The sequence below is a fragment of the Natator depressus genome, chromosome 1 (assembly GCF_965152275.1).
Source record: "Natator depressus isolate rNatDep1 chromosome 1, rNatDep2.hap1, whole genome shotgun sequence".
NCBI lineage: Eukaryota > Metazoa > Chordata > Testudines > Cheloniidae > Natator > Natator depressus.
The window spans coordinates 341875707-341902017 of record NC_134234.1 but is presented as its reverse complement, the minus strand read 5'-3'; the positions used below and the strand labels follow the sequence as shown (position 1 = coordinate 341902017).

Sequence of the window (26311 nt, the reverse complement as noted above, 5' to 3'; positions counted from 1 at the left end):
GAAGGGCATTGATGAGGGGCTCGAGGGGCTGCGCGGGGCTGCGCGGCAAAGCCAACTGCAATGCACTATCCGCCGCCACACTGGCGCGGGTGAATGGCTCGGCCGTCAGCTCCGCGCCCCAGCCGCTATTTCACCCCCACGGAGGGCGTTTGCAACGAAGGAGATTTCTGCGGGGCCTTGGGAGCGCGACACGCAGTGCAATACGTATGCATTGCCAGGCCTCGCTGAAAATGCATTGTGCCCCCCCCCCCGACATGCCCCCGGTGAGCGCGGCTCTGCCAGGCGGCGGCTCAGGCAGCGCAATTGTCTCTTTGCACCAGCGGCGCCCGGGGCGGCTCGCGCTGCAGCACTCGCGGCGCCTCGAGCTCAGCGCAGCACCCGCCTCCCTCCGCGCAGGCGCGCCCCCCGCCCCAGCACCACGGTGGCATTCCCGTTGGCAAGGCCGGCGTCCCGCCCCTTAGCGACGGGCGGGGGCGGAGCCTCCCGACTGACAGCCGAGCGGCCCAACAGGAGGGAGCCGATCGGGCGCGATTGACAGGGGCTGGTGCCCGGCCCCACCCCCTCGGTTCGTTGCGGCGGCCCCGCCCACCCCCCTGGCGCGGTCTCTTCACGGCGGCGGCGGCGGCGGCGTCTCCATTTTGCCTTGCTTCTGTCGCCGCGGCCTGCAGCGCCCGACCCGCCCGCGCCCCGGACCGGACCCGCCCGCGACCCCGCCGCCATGAACGAGGAGTACGACGTGATCGTGCTGGGCACCGGCCTCACGGTGAGGAGGGGGCGCCCGGCCGGGCCTCGTCCCCGCTCCCCTCCCCCGGGGCGGGCAGGGCCGGGCTCCCGCCCCGTCTCCTCTCACCTCCGCAGCCCCGCCCCGCCCCTCACCCCGTTTCCCCCTGCCCCCCCCCCAGCCGCCACCCGCCCTCCCACTTCTCCCCCTCAGCGCTGTCCCCGCCCCTTGCTTCTCCCGTCTCTGCCCCTCCCCCCGCCTCTTGCCCCCCCCCACAGCCCTGCCCCCACTCCTGCGCCCGTTCTCCCACCCCACGCGTCTCCTCCTGCCCCCGGCTCCCGACCCTGCCCCCCCCGCGCTCCCCCACTTTGCCCCCTTCCTGTCGCCTCTCTCATCTCCCCCCAGTCTCCGAGGCCGGCTGGGTCCCAGCAGGGCCTGAGCCGCTCGCTGTTCTCCCGGCTCCGCTTGCGGAAGAGGAGCCCGGCCCGGCCTGTTGGTGGGGTGGGGGTGGCGGGGGGGGGGGGGTCTCCCGTGTGACTGCGGGGCTAGGGATCGGTAGTGGTGTCTCCCTTCCTTGAGGCGGCTTGAATATTTAGCTGTAAAATCCTGTTTCCTGAAGCTGCCTCTAGGAGGCCTCAGGAAATGCAGTTCTTAGAAAAACAATAAAAACCCCCATAGGGCTTTTATTGCCTGGTTTGCTGGTGGCTTCTCCTCTCTTCCCCCCCCACCCCCGAAAAAATGCACGCGCTGGGGTTTAAGGAGTTTCAACTGGGACTCTGATCTCCGTGGGTGGGAGCTGGAAAGGCACAAACCCAGCTTTAGGGTGGAGGCAGGCCGTCTTTCTCCCCCTCCCTTCCTCAATGCAGCGTTCATGCTCTGTCAATCCCTGACTGCAGTAGGAGGGGGTGGGGAAAAGAACAAGCAATTGCGTGACTGAGTTGTAAACAGGCAACCAGTCCCTTCAAGGGATTTTCTTCTGCTCACAAATTGTCCCTCTTTTCTCCACTGCTGAAATTTGACTATTAGTAATACTTCTGGTGGTCCAGATGCAACATCCTTTAGTGTTCATCTTATGAACACAAATCTTAAAAAGATCACATTGATCGTAACCTGTTTAAGAGCTACAGGTGCTCAACAGTTTTATTTGAATGGGTATACTTGAGTAAATGGCTGTATTCTTATAAAGTGCTTGGAGTGAAACTTAAAGATATCTTGTGGTAAAAGGTAGGATTTAACTTGTTTCTTTGTACTGTAGTGCCTAGGAGCTCCAGTCACAATAGGCATTGGATTTAATTGTGGAAGTTCTTCTAAAAGACTTTCCTCTTCAAAAGAATACTATGAGGAGATAAAATTGAGGGTTTTTTGTAAGGATAGACTCAAATGTGGGGAAGTGAATGCATGGGAACAAGGGGAGGAATGGGATAGCTAAGGGATTGGAGTCAATAAACATAAACTGCAACTCTGAGAGGGAAATAGATTACCAGCCAAAAGTAGGGGATAAACGTCAAACCTGGAATCTCATTCAAACTTGACTACAGGATTTCTGTCCCCGCAAATAAATGAGGTAATGCACAAGAAGCTTTCAGAGTAACAGCCGTGTTAGTCTATATTCGCAAAAAGAAAAGGAGGACTTGTGGCACATTAGAGACTAACCAATTTATTTGAGCATAAGCTTTGGTGAGCTACAGCTCACTTCATCGGATGCATACTGTGGAAAGTGTAGAAGATCTTTTTATACATACAAAGCATGAAAAATATCTTTTTATACACACAAGAAGCTTGAAATTGTTGTGCTATGGTCAGTGTGGCAGCATTATCTCTGATAACAGGTGCTTTGAGTCCAGTGACGACTATGGGTAGAGGATTAGGGCCTGTCTACACTGGCAATTTACAGCACTGCAACTTTCTTGCTCAGGGGTGTGAAAAAATACTCCCCTGAGTGCAGCAAGTTTCAGTGCTGTAAAGCGCTAGTGTAGACAGTGCACAAGCACTGGGAGCCACACCCCTTGTGGAGGTGGGTTTTTTTTTAGAGCTCTGCCACTACCACACAAGCCAGGTTAAAGCACTGCTATGGCAGGCTAGCCCTTAGAGAGTAAAGCTACAGCAGAATGACATGAATAACCTCTTTGCCCTGTTTCAGAGTAACAGCTGCGTTAGTCTGTATTCGCAAAAAGAAAAGGAGTACTTGTGGCACCTTAGAGACTAACCAAATTGGTTAGTCTCTAAGGTGCCACAAGTACTCCTTTTCTCTTTGCCCTGTTGATCCCCAAACCCCTGCTGAAACTTCACATGTCGGCTGGCCACACCCCCTTAGCCTCAAGGACTCTTCATCTGAGAGAAGCTGGATAGGGTTCCCTTCAGAGGTCCAGGTAGGAAGATGAGTAAGGCATGTTTTCTAAACTTTCTTGAGGGGGGTGCTTTATGGGATGGTTGTGAAGCTCTGTAAGAGTCTCTAGGGGTTCACATTTGGTGTGTGTTTTGAGGGGGAATGGAGAGATGTCAAGCTCCTAGAGATGAGGAACCTTAATATATTATACTTGGAAATACCCTTAACCTGCTTGTCAGAAGTAAACTGTAGAATAACTTGTATCCCTAGGCACTAGTGAAGTGTGTCAGCATTCAAATGTCTGACTGTACAGTACAGTGTTGCTATGCTGCACCTGTACTTCGAATTACCATCAGATCAGCACAACTTTTGGTGGACATGCCAAATGTTGCTGAACTCTCAACACAGTGATGTCAAGAACTTTGGAATTCCAGTCTATATAAAACACAATATATGAAATCTTCTTCCTTGCGTTAATCCCATCAAATGGGATCTTTGTAATGAGTCCTCCCTCCAAAGTACTCTGTTCAATGTCATATCCTCCATCACACTACATGCTAGCATGTCTTCCTTTATTACATCCCACCACCTCTTTTTTTCTTTTTACTAATTTAAAATAAAAAATTGTTCTAAAAGCACCTGTTGCTTCCCCGTTTTTGTCACTCCCATCAAATGTGAAATAAAATCAATAAGTTGTCAGTGTTAAAATCTCCCAAGCCTTTGTACTGGGGCATAAAAACATGCATTGTCTATTGATCATTCTAGATCCATAGGTTCACTGCTATATAAATGTTGTGGAGAATTAGTAACCTACTGTATTGTCAAATAGTTAGTTTTGATACTTACTCAATTGAGATCTCATGTCAAATTGGGGAAAACTTGCAGTACAAATTTAAATAAGCCCCTCTCATGAATATCCAAAGGCATCACATCACTAACAATTGAAACATTTAGAAACAGATTAGATCTGCTAGTCAATTAAAACAAGCTAATTCTAGAGTTTGCTTTCCCAAGGAGCCTGGTGGATTTGGTAGCCTACAAAAAGTAAACAAACCCTTATACATTTTTGTAAGTCAAATTGGTAGTTCTTTTATTGTTACTTTGTACCTTTAGTGGGAGATGGATCAATTGCAATGCTAATTAGTCATGGTATCAATTGATAAAGAGGTGTTGGGATATTTGTGCAACTTTAAATTACTAGGAAGCTTGGTTTTCCTAGAGTTAAAAGTACAGCTGAACACGTGAACTCCTTATTCATGACAGGTTTCACAATCTTTTGTCTGTAGGAATTCAAACTTTGATGCTACTTGTGACCTATCAAATTAAACCTGTATGAGGATGGTGGGGGAGCAATTCTGATCCATCTTAAGTGGTGATGCCTGTCTGCCTACATGTCTACCAAAAGGACAGTTCGTATTTTCAGAGCTGACTGCTGCAAACTATGATTGCAGTACAACACCAAAGCTAACACAGGCCCTGCAGTTTTCTTACTATGTCCTAGAAATCCTGGTGGTGAATGGCATTTCAAAGTTGCATTTCAGTAGACTCCTAATGAAGTCTTAACCTTCATTGTTGTAGTTAGAAGTTATGTGCTTAAGGTGCATGTTCAATTGAACCTATGTCTTGGTTCCAGCCTGGTGTTGGCTGGCATCAAAGGGTCAGATAGCAGTGTCATTCATTCCATGAAATGCATAGGTGATAAATCTTCAGTGTGTAAGAGCATGGGTTGAAGTAGAAGAGAGACTAAAGAATGAGTTTTTGCTGGCCAGGGATCACTGTCGAAAATATTTCCATAGCATGCTTGGTTGAAAAGGCCTAGATAGGCTTACTCTAAACACTGCAAAAAAAAGTGTCAGTAATGCCTTTCAAGTATCTGAAAAATATTATTTTAAACAAAATCTCTTGTTACTAATGTTTTTTTCTCATTTTCTTACTTTAATCAGTTTCATTTCTGATTAAAGTAATGGCTTGAGCTCACTTCAGAAAGTGACATGTACTTGCGGCTGGAGGAGTCTGGTTTGACTGCCTGTCAAATCAGCATACATTCAAACAAAGCAATAGTCATAACAGTATCTCTGTAGGAGTCTTCACTTTGTCAAATAGTAATACACTGAATTAGATTTTGTCACCTTGGCAAAAATTATAGAACTAAATTGTATCCACAGATTAAATTGCTATACAAACACATCAGTGGATACTGGTCCTATACAAAACAATTGAGGTAACTCAACTTTTCAGCCTGTCAGCTGATATGCAACTTGAGGTTGATTTGCACTCCATAGGTAACAACTTTGGTTTAAATTCCTTGACCAACCTAAATCTACCTCTGGGGGAATGTAATTTCCAAAATGGATGGCACGCTGTTTTGTGCACATCATCTCTTCTGGTAGCTGATTATGGAGATGGGATATCCCATTAATCGGAGCTTTAAAATTAGCTGACTAAACTCTCTTCTACCTTGATACCCATTGGTTGGGATATATTAATGATGGTGCTGTGAGTCTCCTAGAGATTTTTTTGGAGGGGGGGGGGAGAGTGGGAGAGCTTTGAAAAACATACTGTATGTAAACTTAAAGATGAGTAATATTTTTCTCTAGTAAGTGAGGATCTTCACCTACTGACATACTACCTGTCAGGTTCTTCTTCGAGTGATTGCTCATGTGCATGCTAATAGCCGTGTGCATGTGCGGGCCACATGCACGATCGCTGGAAGCTTTTCCCTGTGGTACCCATCGGGTCAGCAGTGGAGACCCCTAGAGTGGCGCCCTCATGGTGACGTGTATATGACCTGCTGCCCGTTCAGTCCCTTCTTAGCGCCCTTTTTGGAACAGCTTAGTGCTTGCTTGCAAGTTACTTAGCCTAGTGGTTTCCTTTGTCTTCAGTGTAGATAGTTATTCAAGTTGTTAATAGTTGTAGTTATTGTTCTCCCAAGGGGTTCCCCCCCTTAGTTCTACTCTTCCCCAGTGTTGGGGAAAGCCTTGGCCACAGGGGTTTAAACCGTGCGAGAGGTGTGGGAAGCCTATGCCCACAAGTGATCCGCATGCCGATTGTCTCAAGTGTCTCTGCAAGGGCCATCAAACAGATAAGAGCCCTATTTGCAGGGGCTTTGAACCCAGAACAAAGAAAGAGCAGGACTACCTAGGCCTGAAACTCCTTTTGATGGAGTCTGCCCTTCAGCCGCAGATGGAACCAGTGCTGGTCTCCTCGGTACACCATGCGCCGGCCTTGGTACGGGATGTCCCGGCACCGAGGAAGGACCCGGCAAGGAGCCACCGGCACCATTCCCCAGCACGCAAGGCCAGTGCCTCGCGTCCGCACCGATACCAGTCTCCGGTGCCACATAAGAAAAATAAGCTGGACAGAGGTCGTTCCCCGTCAGGAAGCCAAAGGGCAATCACAGTGGGGCGCATCCTCCAGTTGGACACCCTTGGCAAGGCCCTCAAGAGCCAATACCATCTTCCTTGGCCCTGGCTGCAGAGCCCTTGAGTCCGGCGGGAATGGAGTCTCCTACCTGTAGGGAATTGGAGGAAGAGCTCAACCTCCCCTCCACTCCAGACACCTCATTGATATGATGTTGCAGTACCCGGCTCCGCACGTGCGAGATCCGGGCCTGCAGACTCAGCTACCAGCGTAGGTACCGACTGTAGCAGCTTGCCCGGCACCGAGGGGCGCCGCTATACCACCACCAACTTCAGCACCAATGATGGGGGTTCTGATGGCTACAGCACCATTGGGGACAGCGATGTCAGCACCGATGACAGCATCACCACTAATCCAGCACTGTGCTAAACCCATGATGCTACGGCGCTGGTCTCCGTCCACGCGCTACCGTTCTCCGGCACCGTTGGGCTCCGCTCTACCGTGGTCAGCGTCGGAGGCCGAGTGTTCATGGTCCCAATGCAGTCATTACCGATCTTGGTCCCGACATCGTTCCCGGCACCAGTGGCCGGCGGACCAAGTGGCACCCGTAGCCACTTGGCCACCCCAGTGGCAGGACCCAGTACAATGGCCCTTTTGGACCCCCGGGCCTACCATCAGGCACAAGGCCAAGGGTCTAGACCTGTGTTGGTGGTATCGGGACCCTGTGCCACTCCATCAGCGTCATCGATGGCAGTCCGCTCCCCTAGGGCACCGGAGGACCCTACACAGGATGTGACTGTTGATCAGCCGCAGTCGGCCACAGCTCCTGCTCCACCGACGGTAGCGGCCACTCAGCTGGTTGTTGTCAGGCCTCCTGAGTTACCATGTCCAGCCTCTAGACAACTGGAGGGGCAGGTTCTGGGAATGTCTTCCTCCTCTTTGCCTGATGAGGCTTTGGTGGGCACATCCACCGCTTTACGACCAATGGATGTCAAGGGCCACCGGGACCAACTTAGGAGGGTGGCAATTAACCTTAACCTCCAGGCGGAGGAAGTTGCCGAGGATTTAGACCCCACAGTAGATATCCTCGCTCTGGAGGGTTCCTCCAGGGTTGCATTGCCCCTCATAAAGTCTCTACAGACCACCACCAACGTGCTTTGGCAGACTCCAGCCTCTATACCACCGACGGCTAAGGGCGTGGAGAGACGCTACTTTGTGCCACAAAAGGGCTGTGAGCACCTTTTCGCACACCCCCAACCGGGTATGTTGGTTGTTGACCATAAGGAAATCATGAGCGGCAGGGTCAACTGGGTTCCGCTCCTAAGTCATGTGACACAAAGAAGCTGGACCTCTTCGGCCATAAAGTCTGTTCGACTGGGGGGTCTCCAGCTTCAAATAGCTAATCAACAGGCAGTGCTAGGCTGATATGCCTTTAATTCCTGGTCGGCGTTGGCCAAGTTTCAGGAGTTTATCCCAACTGATTCACGTAGGGAGTTCAGAGTCCTCCTAGAGGAAGGCTGGGTGGTCTCTAGAACTGCTCTTCAAGCAGCCCTCGATGTGACGGATTCAGCAGCTAGAACTATGGCCACTGCCATCACTGAGACGTAGTGCATGGCTCCAAGTCTCTGGTATCTCTCCCGAAGTCCAAAATACAATACAGGACCTTCCCTTTGACCGTGAGGGCCTGTTTGCCCAAAATACGGACTAACGTTTACACAGCCTCAAGGACTGATGGGCCACGCTGAGATCTCTTGGGCTGCACACCCCTGCACCTCAGAGAAGACCTTTCAGGCCTCAGCCCCCATCTCGCTTCTACCAAGGACCCCCTAGCTGGGACCCACCTAGAAGGAGGGGCAGAAACAATAGGAGGCACCCACGTCCTCTTTGGGCCAAGGCCAGGGTTGGACTAAACAGCCCCCTGGCCCTAAGCCTAAGTTTTGAAGTTACGCACGAGGACGGTGCACCAGTCGCTTTATCGGACCCTTCCCGTCCCTTTATGAACCAACTCCAGCTTCTGCTGAGCTTGGGCTTAGATCATGTCAGGGTTCTCAGTACAGTAGGGGCGGGATATTCTATCCAATTCTGCTCCCTACCACCCTCTTTCCCTCCCCGCCCCTCTTCAGGGACCCTTCTCATGAGCAACTTCTTTTACAGGAGGTTCAGTCGCTCCTAGCGCTAGGGGCGATAGAGGAAGTCCCTCAGGAATTCAGGGGCAAGGGGTTCTACTCCCGTTCTTTCCTTATCGCCGGGGGGCCTTCGGCCTATCCTGGACCTGCGAGACCTCAATTTGTACGTAAAAAGTGACGTTTTGCATGGTCTCTCTGGCCACCATCATTCCCTCAATGGAGCTGGGAGACTGGTATACCGCCCTCGACTTGAAGGACGTGTATTGCCATATTTCAATTATCGCTTCCCACAGGCTTTTTCTCAGGTTCGTAGTCGGTGGCCATCACTACCAGTTCAGGGTGCTTCCGTTCAGCCTTTCTGCCGCCCCTCGGGTATTCACCAAGTGTATGGCGGTAGTGACAGCGTTCCTCTGCAGGTGCCAGGTCCAGGTTTTCCCACACCTGGACAACTGGCTTCTCAAGGCAGAATCTCAAACAAGGGTAGCGCAGCACGTATCCCTGGTCAGGGACGCGTTCCTCAAGCTGGGCCTTATATTGAATGAATCCAAGTCTATCCTGACCCCCCACTCAAAGGATAGAGTTCACTGGAGCCCTCCTGGACTCTACGGTCGCGAGGGTGTTCCTCCCAGACCTACGTTCAAAACAATCTCGGACATTATTCATACCCTCCTTTGTTTTCCAACCGCCACAGCCAGAAATTGTATGGGGCTTCTGGGACATATGGCGGCCTGCACATACGTGGTGCAACACGCCAGGCTCCGCCTTCCACCTCTGCAAGCGTGGCTAGTACAGGTGCACAGGCAGGGCAGGGATCCACTGGACTCAATAGTGACCCTCCCTCCACGAATACTCAGCTCCTCCACTGGTGGCTCTAACCTCAGATGGTCTGTGTGGGAGTACCTTTCGCAAAGCCCCAACTGACTGTTGTCCTGGTTACAGACGCTTCGGCACTCGGTTGGGGAGCTCATCTGGGCAGTGTCAGAATCCAAGGACTCTGGTCCCAGGCAGAGCTGTCGCTGCACATCAGTTTCCGAGAGTTGAGAGCAGTTCTCCTGGCATGCCAGACCTTCCAGAGTGGTCTCTGAGATAGGTGCATATCAGTACTCACAGACATTGCAGCAGTGTGTTATATAAACAGGGTGGTGCTCGCTCCTCTTCCTCTGTCGGGAAGCCCTTGCCCTGTGGGATTTTTGCATCATGCACTCCATACACCTGCAGGCGTCCTACCTTCCTGGGGTGCAGAACGAGCTGGCAGACTGCCTCAGCCGCTTGTTCCAGGGACACGAGTGGTCCCTCAGATTGGATACCGCCCACTCAATTTTCCAGAAGTGGGGCTTTCCCCACACAGATCTGTTCGCCACGCGGGGCAACAGGAAGTGCCAGAGGTTCTGCTCCTTCCTGAACTACAGCCCGGGCGCTGTTGCGGACGCCTTTCACTTACCTTGGGCGGGGCACCTGATGTATGCATTCCCACCGTTTCCCCCTTATACACAGAGTGCTCCTCAAGGTTCGCCAGGACAGGGCCTCGTTGATCCTGATAGCACCAGTGTGGCCCCGCCAGTACTGGTTCACCGTATTGCTGAACCTTTCAGTGATCACACCAATAGCACTCCCCATCTGCCCGTCCCTAATTTCGTAGGACCACGGCCAGCTGCAGCACCCCAACCTGGAGTCCCTCCACCTCACAGCGTGGAAACTCCATGGTTGAACCCTTTGGAACTTCAGTGCTCAAAGTCGGTCAGGGAAGTCCTGTTGGGATGCAGAGATTCCACGTACCTGGCCAAGTGGAAGCGTTTCTCCGTTTGGTCTCGACAAAGAGGATCTGAACCACGATCGGCCCCAGTTCCCCTTGTCCTCTTGGACCTCAAGTGCCAAGGGTTGGTGATATCCTCCCTAAGGGTACACCTAGCGGCCATTTCGGCCTTCCACCCGGAAACGCTGCAGGGATCAGTATTCAGTAACCCTGTGGTGGGCAGGTTACTTAAGGGCCTTGACAGACTTTACCCACCTGTACGTTGGCCTGTTTCCCCCCGGGACATAAACCTGGTCCTAGCCCCTCTCCCCCGATTTGAGCCTATGGCTACCTGCCCTCTCTCCTATCTGTCCTGGAAGGTGGCCTTTCTTGTAGCTATAACCTCTGCGAAGAGGGTGTCCGAGCTCAGAGCCCTGACCTTTGAATCCCTGTATGCAGTGTTTTATAAAGACAAGGTGCAGCTACGCCCCCCACCCTGCATTTTTTCCCGAAGTGGTCTCCCAGTTTCATGTGAACCAGGATATATTCTTGCCTGTGTTCTTCCCTAAACCCCATGTCACCAGCAGGGAGTGCATGTTTCACACCTTAGATGTTAGATGGGCCTTAGCCTTTTACATACAAAGCCATTCCGTAAATTACCACAGCTTTTTATTGCAATTGCAGAAAGGATGCGGGGGGGGGGGGGTTCCTATCATCACAGAGAATGTCATCATGGATCACGTCCTGCATCAGGATGTGCTATGACCCGGCTAAAATTCTAGCTCCACCTATTACAGTGCATTCCACCAGAGTGCAAGCGACGTCTGCAGCTTTCCTGGCGCGGGTCCCTATCCTGGACATCTGCAAGGCAGCAACGTGGTCTTCAGTCCACACCTTCACTTCCCATTACGCCATTACCCAGCAGACGAGGGATGCTGCTGCTTTTGGTTTGGCAGTCCTCCAGTCGACAGTCAGGTGAACTCCAACCCCTCCTCCGGGGTAGCCGCTTGAAAGTCACCTATTGGAATGCACATGAGCAATTGCTTGAAGAAGAAAAAACAGTTACACATCTCTTGTAACTGTTGTTCTTTGAGATGTGTTGCTCACGTCCATTCCAAATCCCGCCCACCTCCCCACTGTCGGAGTCTTCCGGCAAGAAGGAACTGAACGGGAGGCGGGTCGGCCGGGTCATATATACGTTGCCATGGGGGCCCCACTCTAGGGGTCTCCACTGCCGACCCGATGGGTACCGCTAGGGAAAAGCTTCCAGCAATCGTGCATGCAGCGTGCGCACACCTCTGTTGGAATGGACATGAGCAACACATCTGGAAGAACAAGAGTTACGAGAGGTGAGTAACCGTTTTATCACCTGGGCTTCCAACTTGTTAGGTTAGAACACTTATGCCTCAACGTGTGTTTAGAGAGGGCCTTAAAATCAATACTTAATCTTCTAAACTAGAGGCTGTGTCACAAGATCACTTAAATACAGAATCTTTTCAGCCAATTGTGTCATTGTGGGGGAGTTTCTATGATTCTGGCAGTTTGCGGCTGTTTCTGAACTTGTCATACTTGGCATCAAGCTCTAGGAGAAAATCCATACAAACTCAGACTTTTTTTTTTCTCGAAGGTTTTCTGTTTGAGAGTGAGACTTCTGCCATGTTGGCACCAGCAGAGAGAAGCAAATCCTGTTCATGTAAACAGGGCAGGTCACTTGGTGTCCTTGCTTGTGAAAAGCTGTTACTAGGAAGCTTAACTTAAGCCCCAGTGCCTCTGAGCTATCTTTTTCTGTCCCTGTGTTGATATGGGTTCATATCTTTCCTTACCTGTTACTGTATCAGACTATGCTGAATCACAAACTGGCCTCTTGCCTTAAACTTAAGTATGCATCCAAAAGGGAATCTGCTTTCAGCTACCTGACAGCTAGTGAAAGGCCCTTAACCTGATTTGAAGCCGTGCCCTGGACAAACAGTCTATGCCCCCAAGGAGCTTGTAGTCTAAAAGGACCTATCACTGACTGACTGCATATGCTACAATGGCACATTGCTGCATGAGTATGGTTAACACTAACTTTCACTTTTCTGATAGTTTGAACAATCTCTTGGGTGTTCATCATGATTTATATGCAAAATGAGCGTGCTAAGCCTCTTATTACTACTTCATTCTTTTCTTACACTTTAAGATTCCCTGGGTTATCTGGGTCGCTTTCCCTTGCAGAAGCCTTGATGCATTTTCAGCAATATTTTGTGTTCCAACAGCCACTCTAACTTATTTTAAAAACTACTTGTGGCAGGCTGAAGGGCCTGATTTGGTTCTACCAATAAAATGGGTGGAGGGCCACAAACTGCTATTGAAAGGGAAGTTTGGCAGTTAAACTATCACTTTCTCCACCTCTTCCTCCCTCCCCAGAGGCTGTTCTTATTCTGTTCTCTGACTAACTTCCCCATCCCAATTTAACATATGGGCATAAAGTTTCAGCAGTGGGGTCCCAGGTGTGAACTGCTGCACCTGGGGCCTGGATGTGACCTCAAAAGCCTGATCAGCCAACAAGTTTGGCTTTGGACAGTCTATATCTGCAACTAATCAGGTTTCAGAGTAGCAGTCGTGTTAGTCTGTATTCGCAAAAAGAAAAGGAGGACTTTTGGCACCTTAGAGACTAACAAATTTATTTGAGCATAAGCTTTCGTGAGCTACAGCTCACTTCATCGGATGCAACAGACTCCATCAGAGAAAAAGATGACATATCAGCCTGATACAGGACATGACATAAGGCTTGATACAGTTTGTTGCTGCCTCTTTCACATTCTCTATCTGACATAGGCTTGTGGTATTTGGGTACAAACTGCTTAAGTTGAACTCCAGTGCTGTGTGCTAGAACCTGCTTTTGGAGTTCAGTAGCAGGCCATTAGTTGCATGGATTTTAATCTATTACAAATGGATCTTAAATAAATTTGTACTAGTTCTTAAAGCCTGAACTATAAGAACTGAAGGGATGAGGCAACTAGAACACTTTCTATGACTTTTACCAAGCTCCAAATTCATCTTTTGCTGCTTCCTCTTAAGATTGTCCTGATGGAAGTAGCATACACCTGTGAACTGAGAGAGAGATGAGGCAAAAGATACCCAAAATGTCTGTGTCACTACTGGGGAGAGGAAGTCCGCTGACATCCGGCTTCAGGAATTTAGTTATTGAAGGCATTAGAGTAACTCACATATGTTAAGTTGACTTTTTCCTTTTGTTTTGCAATCCTAGTCAGCTTTCTCATGGCTGAACTCAGGCATGGAAGTTATCAGTGCTGTACCACCATCTGCCAGACCTGACAAGCCAGTGTTTTGGCAGATTTTAATTTTTCAAATAAGTCACTGTAGGCACATGGCTGTTGAAGAGCAGCTGTAAAGACAAGCCATTCAGTTAATGAGGACCTGTCAAGCCAAATCCACAAAACCTACAAATGGAGACTTTGCAGGTTAATTTAGTGAACTGAGTCCAGGGTTTCAAATTAGCCAGAGAATTAATTGCACTTGGTAAAAATCCTGTTCGCTGTCAGAATACAGCTTAGTGGCACCCTCTCTCAGGTAGGGATCGCTCTAATCTTTGCCAGCTCTGCTTCTCGATCAGTGTGACTTTTTTCTTTCTGGATTGAGCAGTAGCTAGGCTAACCCTCATTCAGGACAAAGGCAATCTAGACATGTAGTTATGCACTCCATTTGGGTGGTATGTAACCAACCAGCAATAACTTCACTTTACTCAGAAGAGATTCACGCCTTCCTGAATTCTGGCAATGGTAAGAGATGCTGCTGCTGTGTTACTGTTCTTGGAGCTCTGATGTTAGCCACACTTGCGGATAGCGCGGCATGTGAATTCAGCAGACCTTGATCTTACTATAAAGAGAGACCACAGCCTTGGTTCGGTAGCGAAGGCACTCAGCTGGGTTTACTGTTGACAAAGCACAATACTAGTGCCCTGGCTCCATGGTTACAGATGCAGAAACATGTATGGCCACGACAATGGGACCAGCTCAGTGAGCATACCCAGATGCTGCCCCCTTGGCTGGCCAGAGATGCCCCTTCTATGACTTCTCCTTTTTATACACTGATACAAACAAGTTACTTTTACTCCAGATATTGCTAGTTACCACCTTCTCCTTGTACCTGCTAGTTTGAACAGAACATCCTTGTCCCGTATCCTGTCATCCCATCCCTATCTTATAAGGGATTGGTGTGTTCCTGTACCATCTCTTAAGAATGTTTATGTAGGTACTTGAGAACTCTGGGTGTTCTTGTACCGTCCTCTCCTGTCCGGAATATGCTTATTTGGTTAACCAAAAATTAGTGCGTTTTGCCAAGGCTGGGGGAGGGGGGGGAACCCAACCCTGCCCCAAACCAACCAACACAAGCCAGCTCTTTTAAGATTAAAGCACCACTTAACTTGATCTTGAGACTCTGTATGGGTGGGAGTCAGGTTAGAGGCAACATTCCAGTTACAGCTTGAGCTAAAAATGCAGTGAAGACAAGCCCTTAATGTATTCTAGTTCAACATATCCGTGTTCTGTCTAAAAGGTTTGTTTAAGAGCAAACAAGGGTTGACTGTAGCAGAATATTCTAGTTCTGTAACTTATTTTTTTGAGAACCATACACTAAAATGTAGACCCACAAGGGCAGATGTTTGGACTGTTAACCAATATGGGTTAATAGGTTCACTTAGCATTGTGGTAGACCAGATTCTGGGGAAAAAAGAAAGCAGTGGACAATGCTGAGAATAGCAAACTAATCACAACATGTGGTGAACGTTGGTGAAAGAGCATGGCTAGATATGATGGCTTTTGGCTGACAGCTGCATGCTGCAGATTTTCAGGAAGTTGGTAGAAGAAGCATTAGTTTCACTAAAGAAGTAAACTAAACCCTTGGCCATTCTAGAGGGCAACTTTTGACATCTGAATGTCTTAAGGATGGATGTTAGCATATCCAGCTCCAGGTCAGATAGGGTGGCAGAGGAACGCTAACAGCTGGTAGCTATTAGGCATGGCCAAAAGACTTACCATCACTATTGATGCCTCTGACAGTGGATGTAGAAGTCAAGGACTGAATGTAGAGAACTACCACTTCACTCTGCAAGCTGTCCTGGGATAAGAGGGAAGGTCCTCTCATGGATTGGTAACTGGTTAAAAGATAGGAAACAAAGGGTAGGAATAAATGGTCCGTCTTCAGAACGGAGAGAGGTAAATAGTGGTGTCCCCCAGGGATCTGTACTGGGCCCAGTCCTATTTAACATATTCATAAATTAACTGGAAAAGGGGGTAAACGGTGAGGTGGCAAAATTTGCAGATGATACAAAACTACTCAAGATAGTTAAGACCCAGCAAGACTGCAAAGAGCTACAAAAGGATCTCTTAAAACTGGGTGACTGGGAAACAGATGAAATTCAATGTTGATAAATGCAAAGTACTGCATTTTGGAAAACATAATCCCAACTATACATATAAAATAATGGGGTCTAAATTAGCTCTTACCACTCAAGAATGAGATCTTGGAGTCATTGTGGATAGTTTTTTGAAAACATCCACTCAATGTGCAGTGGCAGTCAAAAAAGCAAAACAATGTTGGGCCTCATTAAGAAAGGGATAGATAATAAGACCAAAGTATCCTATTGCCTCTGCATAAATCCATGGTACGCCCACATCTTGAATACTGCATGCAAATGTGATCGTCCATCTCAAAGATATATTGGAATTGGAAAAGGTACAGAAAAGGGCAACAAAAATGATTAGGGGTATGGAACAGCTTCCATATGAGGAGAGTTTAAGAAGACTGGGACTTTTCAGCTTGGAAAAGAATCCAGTTTCATTTATGTGCTCGGGCTATCACTTCAGCTGTTTCTCAATGTAAATGTGTTCTAACTTCAGACATGTGAATGGGAAAAAGGGCCACAACTGGGTCAGTGTTAAATGACTAGTGGATTCCTTGGTCTAATGTTCAGTAACATCTCTATTCTTAAAGGGCGCCAGCAGCAGCAGTATAAAAATTGTGTTAAGTCAAATTCATAAGAACCGTGGTGTGTGTTCATATGCTTTTCTGCGCATCACTCCGCTTGAACAGAAACAAATGGCAAAATAAACCTTCAGTTTTAACTGAAGTTTTAACTTTTCCACAGTATGCATCCAATGAAGTGAGCTGTAGCTCACGAAAGCTTATGCTCAAATAAATTGGTTAGTCTCTAAGGTGCCACAAGTACTCCTTTTCTTTTTGCGAATACAGACTAACATGGCTGTTACTCTGAAACCAGTTTTAACTGAAGCTCACTAAGGAAATATCAAGGCCTTGAGTCCTTCAAGTCTTGGCTAGCACTTCTAGTGCTGATATAGCAGCAGCTGCATCTCCCCATAAGATGGGCATCTTTAAACTGGTTGTAACCTGTAGCTCCACAACAGGCAGCTTTCCTGTCTTGACACACATGCACTATAAAACTTCCCAAAGCTTAATGTGAGAGCCACCATAGCTTCCGTTTTGAACAAAGCTCAGCAAAACGGTAACACAGCTTGGGTCTTCTACAGTCCATGCCAACACTGATGCCAGGCACTGCTTTCCTTCTAACTTGATGGGGAGAGTGGAGACGACTACTTCTTGTTCTACCTTCAGTGGACATGCTAATCTGCAGCAGGGAAAATTTGTGTTAGATATTAGGAAAAGATTTCTAACTATAAGGATAGCTAAACTCTGGAATAGACTTCACTGCAGATTTTTAGGAGCCAGTTAAACATCTGTCAGGGATGGTCTAGTAACATTACTTAATCCTGCCTTAGTGCAGGGAACTGGACGAGATCTATTGAGTGCCCTTCCAGCCCTACATTTCTGTGTATGCTCCTAGTCTGCCGAAAGTTACTTGTGTATAACAGGCTGACGAGCTTCACTCTGAAAAAGAAATGTTCACAATATGGGGTGATACCTCAGACAGAATATCTAGAACCACTGTTTTGAAACACTTGACATCAATGGCTTATCACAAACAAAACTGCTAAAGACTAGCAGGCTTGTATTGACTTGTTAAATCAACATTGGATTTTGAGTTGCTTGCATCTATTCAATTTTTGCTGCTTATAAGTTGTCTTGCAATTAAAAAATAGTAAAATAACTACTTCAGCATATACTCTTTGTAACAGCATCTTAAAAAGATGCCTATTCCTCATGTCTGCCTGGTGGTCACATTGTCAAAAACTACAACTTCCTGGCATGTAGTGGCTATATACTCCAAGGACTCTTTCCCTGCATTTAAAACCTCTTATTTGTACAGGAATGCATCCTCTCTGGCATCATGTCAGTGAATGGAAAGAAGGTCCTTCACATGGATCGCAACTCATACTATGGAGGTGAAAGTGCATCCATAACTCCGCTGGAGGATGTAAGTACCTAGAATAATACACTGTATTGTACTCACTCTTGTACCTACATGATCTTGCTTCTAACTCTTTAAGTATCCTCATCCTAAGTGAAGACTGAATCTTGCCCCTGTTCCTAAAGGGAGGATTAACTGCACATCTTACCAGGAGTGCAGCTAGTACAAGCGTGGAAGAGACCAAAAATGTAGCTAACACCTAAAACAAAGAAATGTTGTCTTAGAGCCTTTGGTCCTTATTCCTACACCACTTGGGGAGCTTAACACTAAGGACAGTTCATTCCATGTCATGTGTAATCTTTCAGTGTTCATGCTAATAGCTAGTATTTTTAAACATGTCTTTAGAAACAAGTTGATCCAAAATAGCTTCGTTTTGACTGTCGTGGATATGACTTGGCTGTCTTCTGTATTGCTGTCCTGCTCGCTGAGTGACATGACTGTTGTATTTTTATGCCAATGTGTCAACGCGTCTAGCACTCAAATAGGATCAAAAGTAAAAGCACTAATGCATTTTAATCCAAAAGTCACTGATTGGAATAGACTTAATTGCTTAGCTCACTTACGCATGGTGATTGCAAAGCTCTCTGAACATCCTAGCCTCAAAGCTGCAGTTGCTGCAAATCACTGATTAATATCCTAGTAGGAATTGATCTCAGTAATCTCAACGCATAAATCCTACAATACAAAATGGACAAAACACTAATTCACATGGAAACTTTTGTTTTAAAAATCAGTCTCACAAATATGGATATTTGCCCTTCTGCTCAGTGAGGCAACAGACTTGATCAGTGGAGTGAAATTACTCTTGCAGTATTATACAACTGCATCTTCAGTTCGGCAGGTCACAAACCTGACAAGCTTGTCTCCAGTTTAAGAGCTCTGTATTAGAGGAAAATCGGACACTGAGGAAAGCAGGGCTACCTGATGCTATACCTAAAGTAGCAATGGCTTGACGTGATTTGCACATGTCATCAATTAGTCCAGTTTCCACCAAACTAAATTCTGGCTGGCCACAGGCTTGCAGCGGGAGGGCGGGCTATAGACTAATGCACAAGAAGTTTTGGCATGTTGTGGGGAGCATAAGCATGTATTGTGATGAGATTATTTGTAACCGTGCAGATTCATTAATGTAATGAATAGTGCATATTTTCTCCACTGTATAAGAGCATTTATCCTTTTCTAAAGCTTTACAAAAGGTTTAACATACCAGGATCTCCACCAGAATCAATGGGCCGAGGAAGAGACTGGAATGTGGACCTAATTCCAAAATTCCTTATGGCTAATGGTAAGTAACTTAACTTAAATCAAACCAAAGATCCCAAGCTAGTAAACTTTCTATGAATCAGTCACTCTAACAGCTACTATTAAGGACTGGTTTATTGCAGTATCTACTCCAAGGCTTGAAATACTGCTCATCCAAACCAGCCAGATACAAGAGCATGCTCATATTACTTGTAATACACATCTACCCTCCGATGGCAAGTTACACAGGTGCCACAGTTCTAGCTGTCTTTCCAACTGAGATGTTGCACATGAAGATCTGTCTCATAGTAGATGCACTGTAGCATGCTATGCTACTCTAAAGGAATCCTAAAAACACAACTGGAAAATTCTTGTCCTACTGTGTAAGAGAGAGGAAAGTCTGTAGATGACAAATTAACACCTGTTTTGCACACTAATTAATCGGGGAAAGTTGAGCCATGACTTGTGAAGACTTTATGGAAAAACACACTCTAAAACCTCTGTGCTTACTAAAGCAAGGTTTCTGAATTTTTAGCTAGAGTGGATGCCATTAGGCTGCAGTACTCCTCAAAAAATGTAGGAAGAAACAGTGACTGCAGTTGTCGGGTGGGAAAATTGAGTTCACTGACACAAGCTGTTAGTCTATGGCTTGCATACTTCTTGACTCCAGTGATTCCTTCCTAACTTTTCCAAAAACTGTCTTTATAACCACTGACAACTTCAGTAGTACTGAGTTTCCTGCTCCTCAGTGCTTATTGGTGCTGATAAGTGTTCTGGGATGGCTTCCTCTCTTTCATTGGCAGCTGCAGAATTTTTAGGGTGCGGTTGCCTTGTTGACTAGTCAACAACTTGTCCTGTGGTGTGTCCCTGAACTTATACTTTCAATCTGACAGTGTATTACTTCTGGTGACTTTGTCACTGAAATGTATGTAAGGGATAAGACACTACCAAGCATAAAACTTGTCTTTGCATAGTGACAATAACTACATAAAACTAGCTGAAGCTTGAATGTAATAGCTCTGGAACAGCTCATTATGTTGAGACTACTTCGTGTGCAGAACTCTAAACTCAACTAACCCACATGAGAACAACTAGGGATGTGACTTTTTCTGTCAGTAGGCTAGGTCAGGGGTCGGCAACCTTTCAGAAATGGTGTGCTGAGTCTTCATTTATTCACTCTAATTTAAGGTTTCACGTGCCAGTAATACATTTTAACATTTTTGGAAGATATCTTTCTAGAAGTCTATAATATTTACTTTAAATACAACAATAGTTTAGTTTTATATAAGGTTTTTAAAATGTTTAAGACGCTTCATTTAAAATTTAAATTAAAATGCAGATCATATCAGTTTAGTGTGATCCTTGCCCTTGCTTTTCCTTGTTGAGTTTTCCAATGTCTGGCACATATTTGGATACTTTAAGCTGCACACAGGCTTCTGAGTGATCAGTTGTTAACCGGCTCCGAGAGGGACAGATTTCATGTGTGAAAATACCTGTTCACACAGGCACGTGGATCCAAATGCTGAAAGCATTGCAAACACAATTTTCTTCAAACTGTTAAATTTCACTGGCAGGGACGTCCAGCAGGTCAGAATAGAGGCCCCGTGATCTCTCTTGGTAGCTTCAAGTGCACTCCACAGATCTACAAACTTTGATGCCCACAATTCTGACCTTTTTAACTGAATGAGCTACATTTTGGAATCTTCAACACCCATCCACTGAAATACAGACAAATCCAAGTCACTTTAATTGAACTTTTCAGGTTTAATTAGGAAAAAAGCATTGGGCCAAATTGCTGGAAATCTTGAAATCGGTCAGAAAATTCTGATTCCAGTTCTTGCATGTACATTCTAATCTCAATGTCAAACACAGTGCGCTGTTCCACGTGGCACGATAGTGATGTCAAAGCAACAAACCAGGACTTAAAAATATCCCAGTACAGTGGTGCTAGAACAATTTTTAAGGGTGGGGGTGCTGAGCTGTGCCCCCTCGTGCCCTTGTCTGCCCCCCTCACTGCCCCAGGCTGGGGCCAGTGTGCTGGGGGCTGGTATGCCGGCCGGCCGGGGTCCAGGATGTGCCACTGAAAATCAGCTTGTGTCCTGCATTCTGCACACGTGCCATAGGCTGCCTACCCCTGAGCTAGGTAGTAGTATGTTCTTTCCTGCCAGGGATGTATTCATGGGGTCTGAAGCAGAAGGGACAGGGGCAGGGGACCACCCTACAACTGCATACAACAGCTTCTTTGTCTAACTTGTTTGTATACTTGACTAATACTCTGCTCTTATGGAGAAGAGCTCCTGTCCCTGCTACTACAGTCTATTCTATGTAACATTATTTGCAAAGTTGAAACTGAAGTCTAAACCTTGCTACGTGTAGCAGGCTCCATGATAAATGACAGGGATACTAATAGAGTGGGGACAGTGGTTGTAATATTCTTGTATACTTACCAATGCTCTAGTGTGTGTAATTTGTATCCAAGGAAGTTGTTAAACAGCTGTAAGCTGGCTAAAATTAATAGAATGTCAACATTTTCATAAATCTCTACAATTTGTGCAACCTCTACCTTGTGTGTGCTAATCTGTGGGAATGCTATGGCAGAGCAGTGCTCCTAGCATTGCAGGAGCTCATCCTAAACTGCAAAAAGCACACTTCTGTCATAATGAGGGCCCTGCAAAAAGACTAACAGTCATCTGTCCTTCATACACAAAGTAAATGATCACCTGGCTGCAGACTGCTGGCTGACTTTTCTGTTGAAACTTCTTAATTGCAGGTCAGTTGGTAAAGATGCTGCTTTACACAGAAGTCACTCGCTACCTAGACTTCAAAGTGACTGAAGGAAGCTTTGTCTACAGGGGAGGAAAAATCTACAAAGTTCCTTCCACTGAGTCAGAAGCCCTGGCATCCAGTAAGCTGTTATACTTTGCTGTACTATTGCTTGTGTCCTTCTGAGAGGTCATAGCTGTAAGCTTAATTATTTGACATTTCCTGTGACTTGAGTTGTACCAAGGTCATCGTGGGTCTCGGATGAACTGGGACTCGTTCCTGGATGTGTTCATCTGCAACCACACTATAGAAAAGGGTAACAAGATTTGATTAATGTGTCAAGGTAATGATGTGCATTAGTAATGGTGTTTATAATGTGATCTGTTCCAGTAGCGCATTCTATGGCTGAGTACAGTAATCATCCTCAGCTGCTCACTTTCCAAATGAGAAATCTGTTTCTTACTGCAAACACCAGATGTGGTCAATGTAGCTGACAAATTCTCAACCTTCTTTGAATTGCACCCCACCTTAGTACTCTTTTTTTTCTTCTTTTTTTCTTTTTTTGCTTGCAGCTCCTCCCCCATATAGTAGCAGTAAGGATGCTGTCTGGTATGTGGGGTTGCAGTGCCATTCAGATTTGATCCACAGCCCCTCCATGATAGGCAAATGCAGGTGTGTGTAGAAGTGCCTTCCAGGCAGAGGTGGCTGCAGGCAGGTGCAGGACCTAAATTTCAGTTTTGTAACTCATTAACTGTTGAGTTGGCAGTAGGGCCTGTTACCCTCCATCAGGGGCTGCATACCCCCCATTCTGCCATAACTGGGGTGGGGGAGGTAAAGGCCCTCTGTGGGGCTGGCACTGCCAGGATCACCTGTCCTAGCCCTGCTCCCTGCAGAAGGCACAAGACCTGGCCCCACTCACTAGGCCTCACTGAGCCTATATCTTGGCACAGCTGGGCAGCTATAGAAGGGGCAGCCCTCAGGGTGCACAAGAGCTGCTGCTGCTCAGCAGGCCTGGCTCACATCCTCTGACAGAGGCAGAAGTACATCTGGGGTGAAGTGTGAGGCCAGTGTCAGCAGGGCTGAATGCGGGGGGTGATGCTTTGCACAGAACCCGAGCAAGGTGAGCCTCCTGGGGAACTAGGCCCCATGCTCATCCTGTTCTGATCCCTTCTCCCCACCTGATCATGATTGAAGAATGTCTGGAACAAATTTGAGTGGTGGTGTAACCTCATGCACCAAGTCATAATGCCACATATTCAGTCTGGGTGTGACATGCTCTGCCCCCTATTGGGTCTCTGAGGGATGGTCTCTCTAGAAGGTCTCCTGTAGTACAGGACTAGCAGACCAAACTCAGCCATAGACTTATTACCTTGTAGCTGTAATCTTTCCAGCTCCAAGTTTCTTCACTGTGAACAAAGATGCTTGCTTATCTTGTATTGTAGGCAAACTGTTAAAATTCTCCTCCTCATATGAATGTGTTAAATAACTTTTCACCTGGCAAACCTGAACTTTCTCATTCCTTTACTACAAACTAGGAATCCGCTAGCAACAGTTAAGGTTAATGACTGAACAGTTTTGTCTCCAAGTAGTATGCTAGTGATTATTCACGGTGCAGTGCAGCTTTTTAGGATGGCCTAAGACAAAGTCAGGCACTACCAACACCACTCCAAATATTAAAATTGGGGTACTAGATAATACCTAGAGCCTGGAAAATCCAAAGATATCCACAGACCATTTTTGCCGATCACAGCTCCAATGCAGATACAAATTTTGTATCCGCGCAGGGCTCTGCAGCACACTCACCAGAACAGAGTGACTGTCACCCAGCCCTGAGGCTGCAGCTCCACTCTCTGAATCACACTGCAGCAATTGCCTGCTGGGCATTCTGGGAGTTGTAGTCTCCAGTTTGTTCAGACAGAGGTGATAAAATACTACTCCCAGAAGGGAGCGTCACCATGCACTCCTGTGCAGTGAGTCAAGCACAGTATGTGTTAGAGCTGCTGCTGCACGGCGGTGTCCAAACCCCTCATTGGGAGGGTGGTGCTGCACGTGAGGGCCCAGGATGTAGGCTCCCCCCCACCCCCACCCCATAGTGGGGAAGGAAGCATGAGTGTGCTGTGGGAGGTCTCTGGGGAGAAGTGGGCGGTGGTTGGGGGTTTGGCAAAGCCCTGTGTCACTGTTGCGTGGTGACCTGTGGAGCTGTCAGTAGAGCCCTGCAAATCTGCAATATCTGTAGACAATTTATGTGTATCGGATGTGGATACAAATTTTTGTATCCATGCAGGGCTCTAGTAATTTCCTCTCCAGAGGAACAAGACAGCCCAGAATCTTTCACAGGTGCAGAAATACCCTTCCTGATGACAAGCTGGGGGAGGCTCTGAATGTGCCAGGGAGGACGCTGCATGTGTGCTCCAGATGCACATATCATGCATGATACAGGGGAGACCTCTTTGTCAGTAGCAGACCTGGCTGTTAGCAAACCAGAGAGAACAGGTCCAGAGGCAAAACTGTATCCCTTGGTGACCCTGTCAAATCAGCCCTTTGTGGCTAGTCTCTTGTTCTGATTAATTGGCCTTCTATAAGTTTTCTGTGGCATTCCCCTGCTTCAAGTTCCTATTTAACTTTTTTCAGGTTCGCTGACATGTAAAATCCTGAGACTCCGGGAAATTAGTGTATTTGGCTTCTTGCTCAGTAGCAATGCCATCTCTCGGCACTTTAGAGTCTTTGGGTATGTGTACACTAGAAATGGCACAGCTGGAGCACTTTAGTGTAGACACTACAGCACTGGGAGTGGTCTTGCACTGCTGTAGTACATGCATCTCTCCAAGAGGCAGTAGCTAGGTCCAGGGAAGAACTCTTCTGTTGACCTGGCAGTGTGAACACTGGGGCTTAGATGGCTTAACTTCATCTCTGAGGAGTTTTTTCTCACCCCCAAGCGAGGTAGCTGAGTTGACCTAACTTTGTAATGTAGACCAGCGCTCAGACTCTTAAATGACATTAAGCAGGCAAGATGTATAAACTGAGGAAGAGTTATTTAGGTAGCCCTTTTAGTTCCTTTTGTACCCATTGCAAAAAAAGTGACCGTCTAGTAACTTGTAATCATATACAGGGTCCTTGTGCATTTCTGTTGTGGAACACACCTGAATAATATATCATGGGGCAAGATTCTCCCACTTGCTGTCCTATCCATGTAGTTGCTACAGTTGTTTACACGGACCAGCATTACATAGCCATCTCTGGCAAGTATGGGGAACTAAGCCATTAAGTTCCTTAAAGTTGTTGTAAAGAATTCTCAAACGTGAACTGAAAGCAACCAATGAAATGTCTGCCTAAATCTGCAGCTGCTCAGTCTAGTTCAGCATTGCTATCTGTTGACAGTGACTACCTTTTGCTTAGAGCAGCAGTGGAATGATCATGTCTGCTTCATGTCTTCAATTTGGGGAAAGCTGGCAGCCACATAGGCAGTTGCTAGCCTTTTGGGGAGGAGCCAAATGCTATGGAAGAGGGTGTCTGGTTCCCAATGAATTGGATAGGGGAGAGAGCTCCTTCTCCCTTAGCTAGAGGGTAATAGAGCTTAACACAGACTTCTGCTAGTCTGAGGCTGATCCAAAAAAGCTCACTGACCATAGTCAGGGTCAGTTCCCTCCCCTCTTCCAATGACTGGAAGTAGTGGAAGCCAGGCCACATATAGGTTGTCTCTGAACTCTCTGGGTGTGGTTGTCATTCTTCCTGCCTCTGAGTAGTGTCTGGCACATCTTCCAAGCTCTTAATAGTCAGTTACTATGGCAGCTGCCAGTATTAAGCAAACTGGTTTTCCATGCTTAGCTGGATTTTTGGCCTCTGTAGCCTGAATGGTTACTTCATACTCGGGCACAGTTAATTTAGGGGTACCTTAGGGAAAGATTAAAGTGTAAACTTTTGCTGTCTAGGGTTAAACAAAGCCCTTCATCTCTGTTGTAATACTCCATGGTCTTTGCCATGGAACTGGAGGAAAGCTTACTTTGAAAGGACCTTCAAAGTAACTCATTCCTCACTTCTAACCTCTGATCTGACCCATTCTTTTGGTGTTGTAGGTTTAATGGGCTTGTTTGAGAAACGCCGATTCAGGAAATTCTTAGTGTGTGTTGCCAACTTTGATGAAAATGACCCCCGGACTTTTGAAGGTGTTGATCCCAAGAAGACCACTATGAGAGAGGTGTATAAAAAGTTTGACCTGGGCCAAGATGTCATAGACTTCACAGGCCATGCCCTTGCACTCTACAGAACTGATGAGTAAGTGTTTGCTATTCACTGGCTTTTCCCAAAGTAAGCTAGTGGCCAGTGAGTTGGGAGATAATCCTTCAGAGTAATGGACCATGTCCATTAGCCACAAATGTACCTTTCTTGAAGTAAATCTCATGCAGCATCCTTGAGTGCTGCTTGTTGGAATGGAGCCTTTAAACGCTGGGTCTTCAGTACTGATTGGGTTTCTTTCACAAGCAGAAATATCCTCCAGAGGTACTTAGAGCCTAAATGAGTTCTCCAATTGTACACTGAATAAAGTGTTCTCTTCCCTTTCAGCCTGACTGAGAGCTCTTCTGCAGGATAAGCCTTTAAGGGGCAGCAGTGGAGTCGGGGGAACCATGGGGAGCATATCTTCATGGGGCGGGGGGGG

At 47.0% G+C, this 26311-nt stretch overlaps 1 protein-coding gene across 1 annotated transcript in view; it reads left to right on the top strand.

Moving 5' to 3' along the window:
• The first annotated feature begins 618 nt into the window (after window positions 1–618).
• Window positions 619–26311, top strand: part of GDI2 (GDP dissociation inhibitor 2) — a 32326-nt gene continuing 6633 nt past the window's right edge. Inside the window, exons 1-5 of the mRNA XM_074942718.1 lie at window positions 619–763; window positions 17551–17658; window positions 18838–18937; window positions 21665–21799; window positions 25731–25929. Of these exons, the coding sequence (XP_074798819.1) occupies window positions 719–763; window positions 17551–17658; window positions 18838–18937; window positions 21665–21799; window positions 25731–25929 (587 nt within the window). The 5' untranslated portion in view covers window positions 619–718. The remainder of the gene's footprint in view (window positions 764–17550; window positions 17659–18837; window positions 18938–21664; window positions 21800–25730; window positions 25930–26311) is intronic.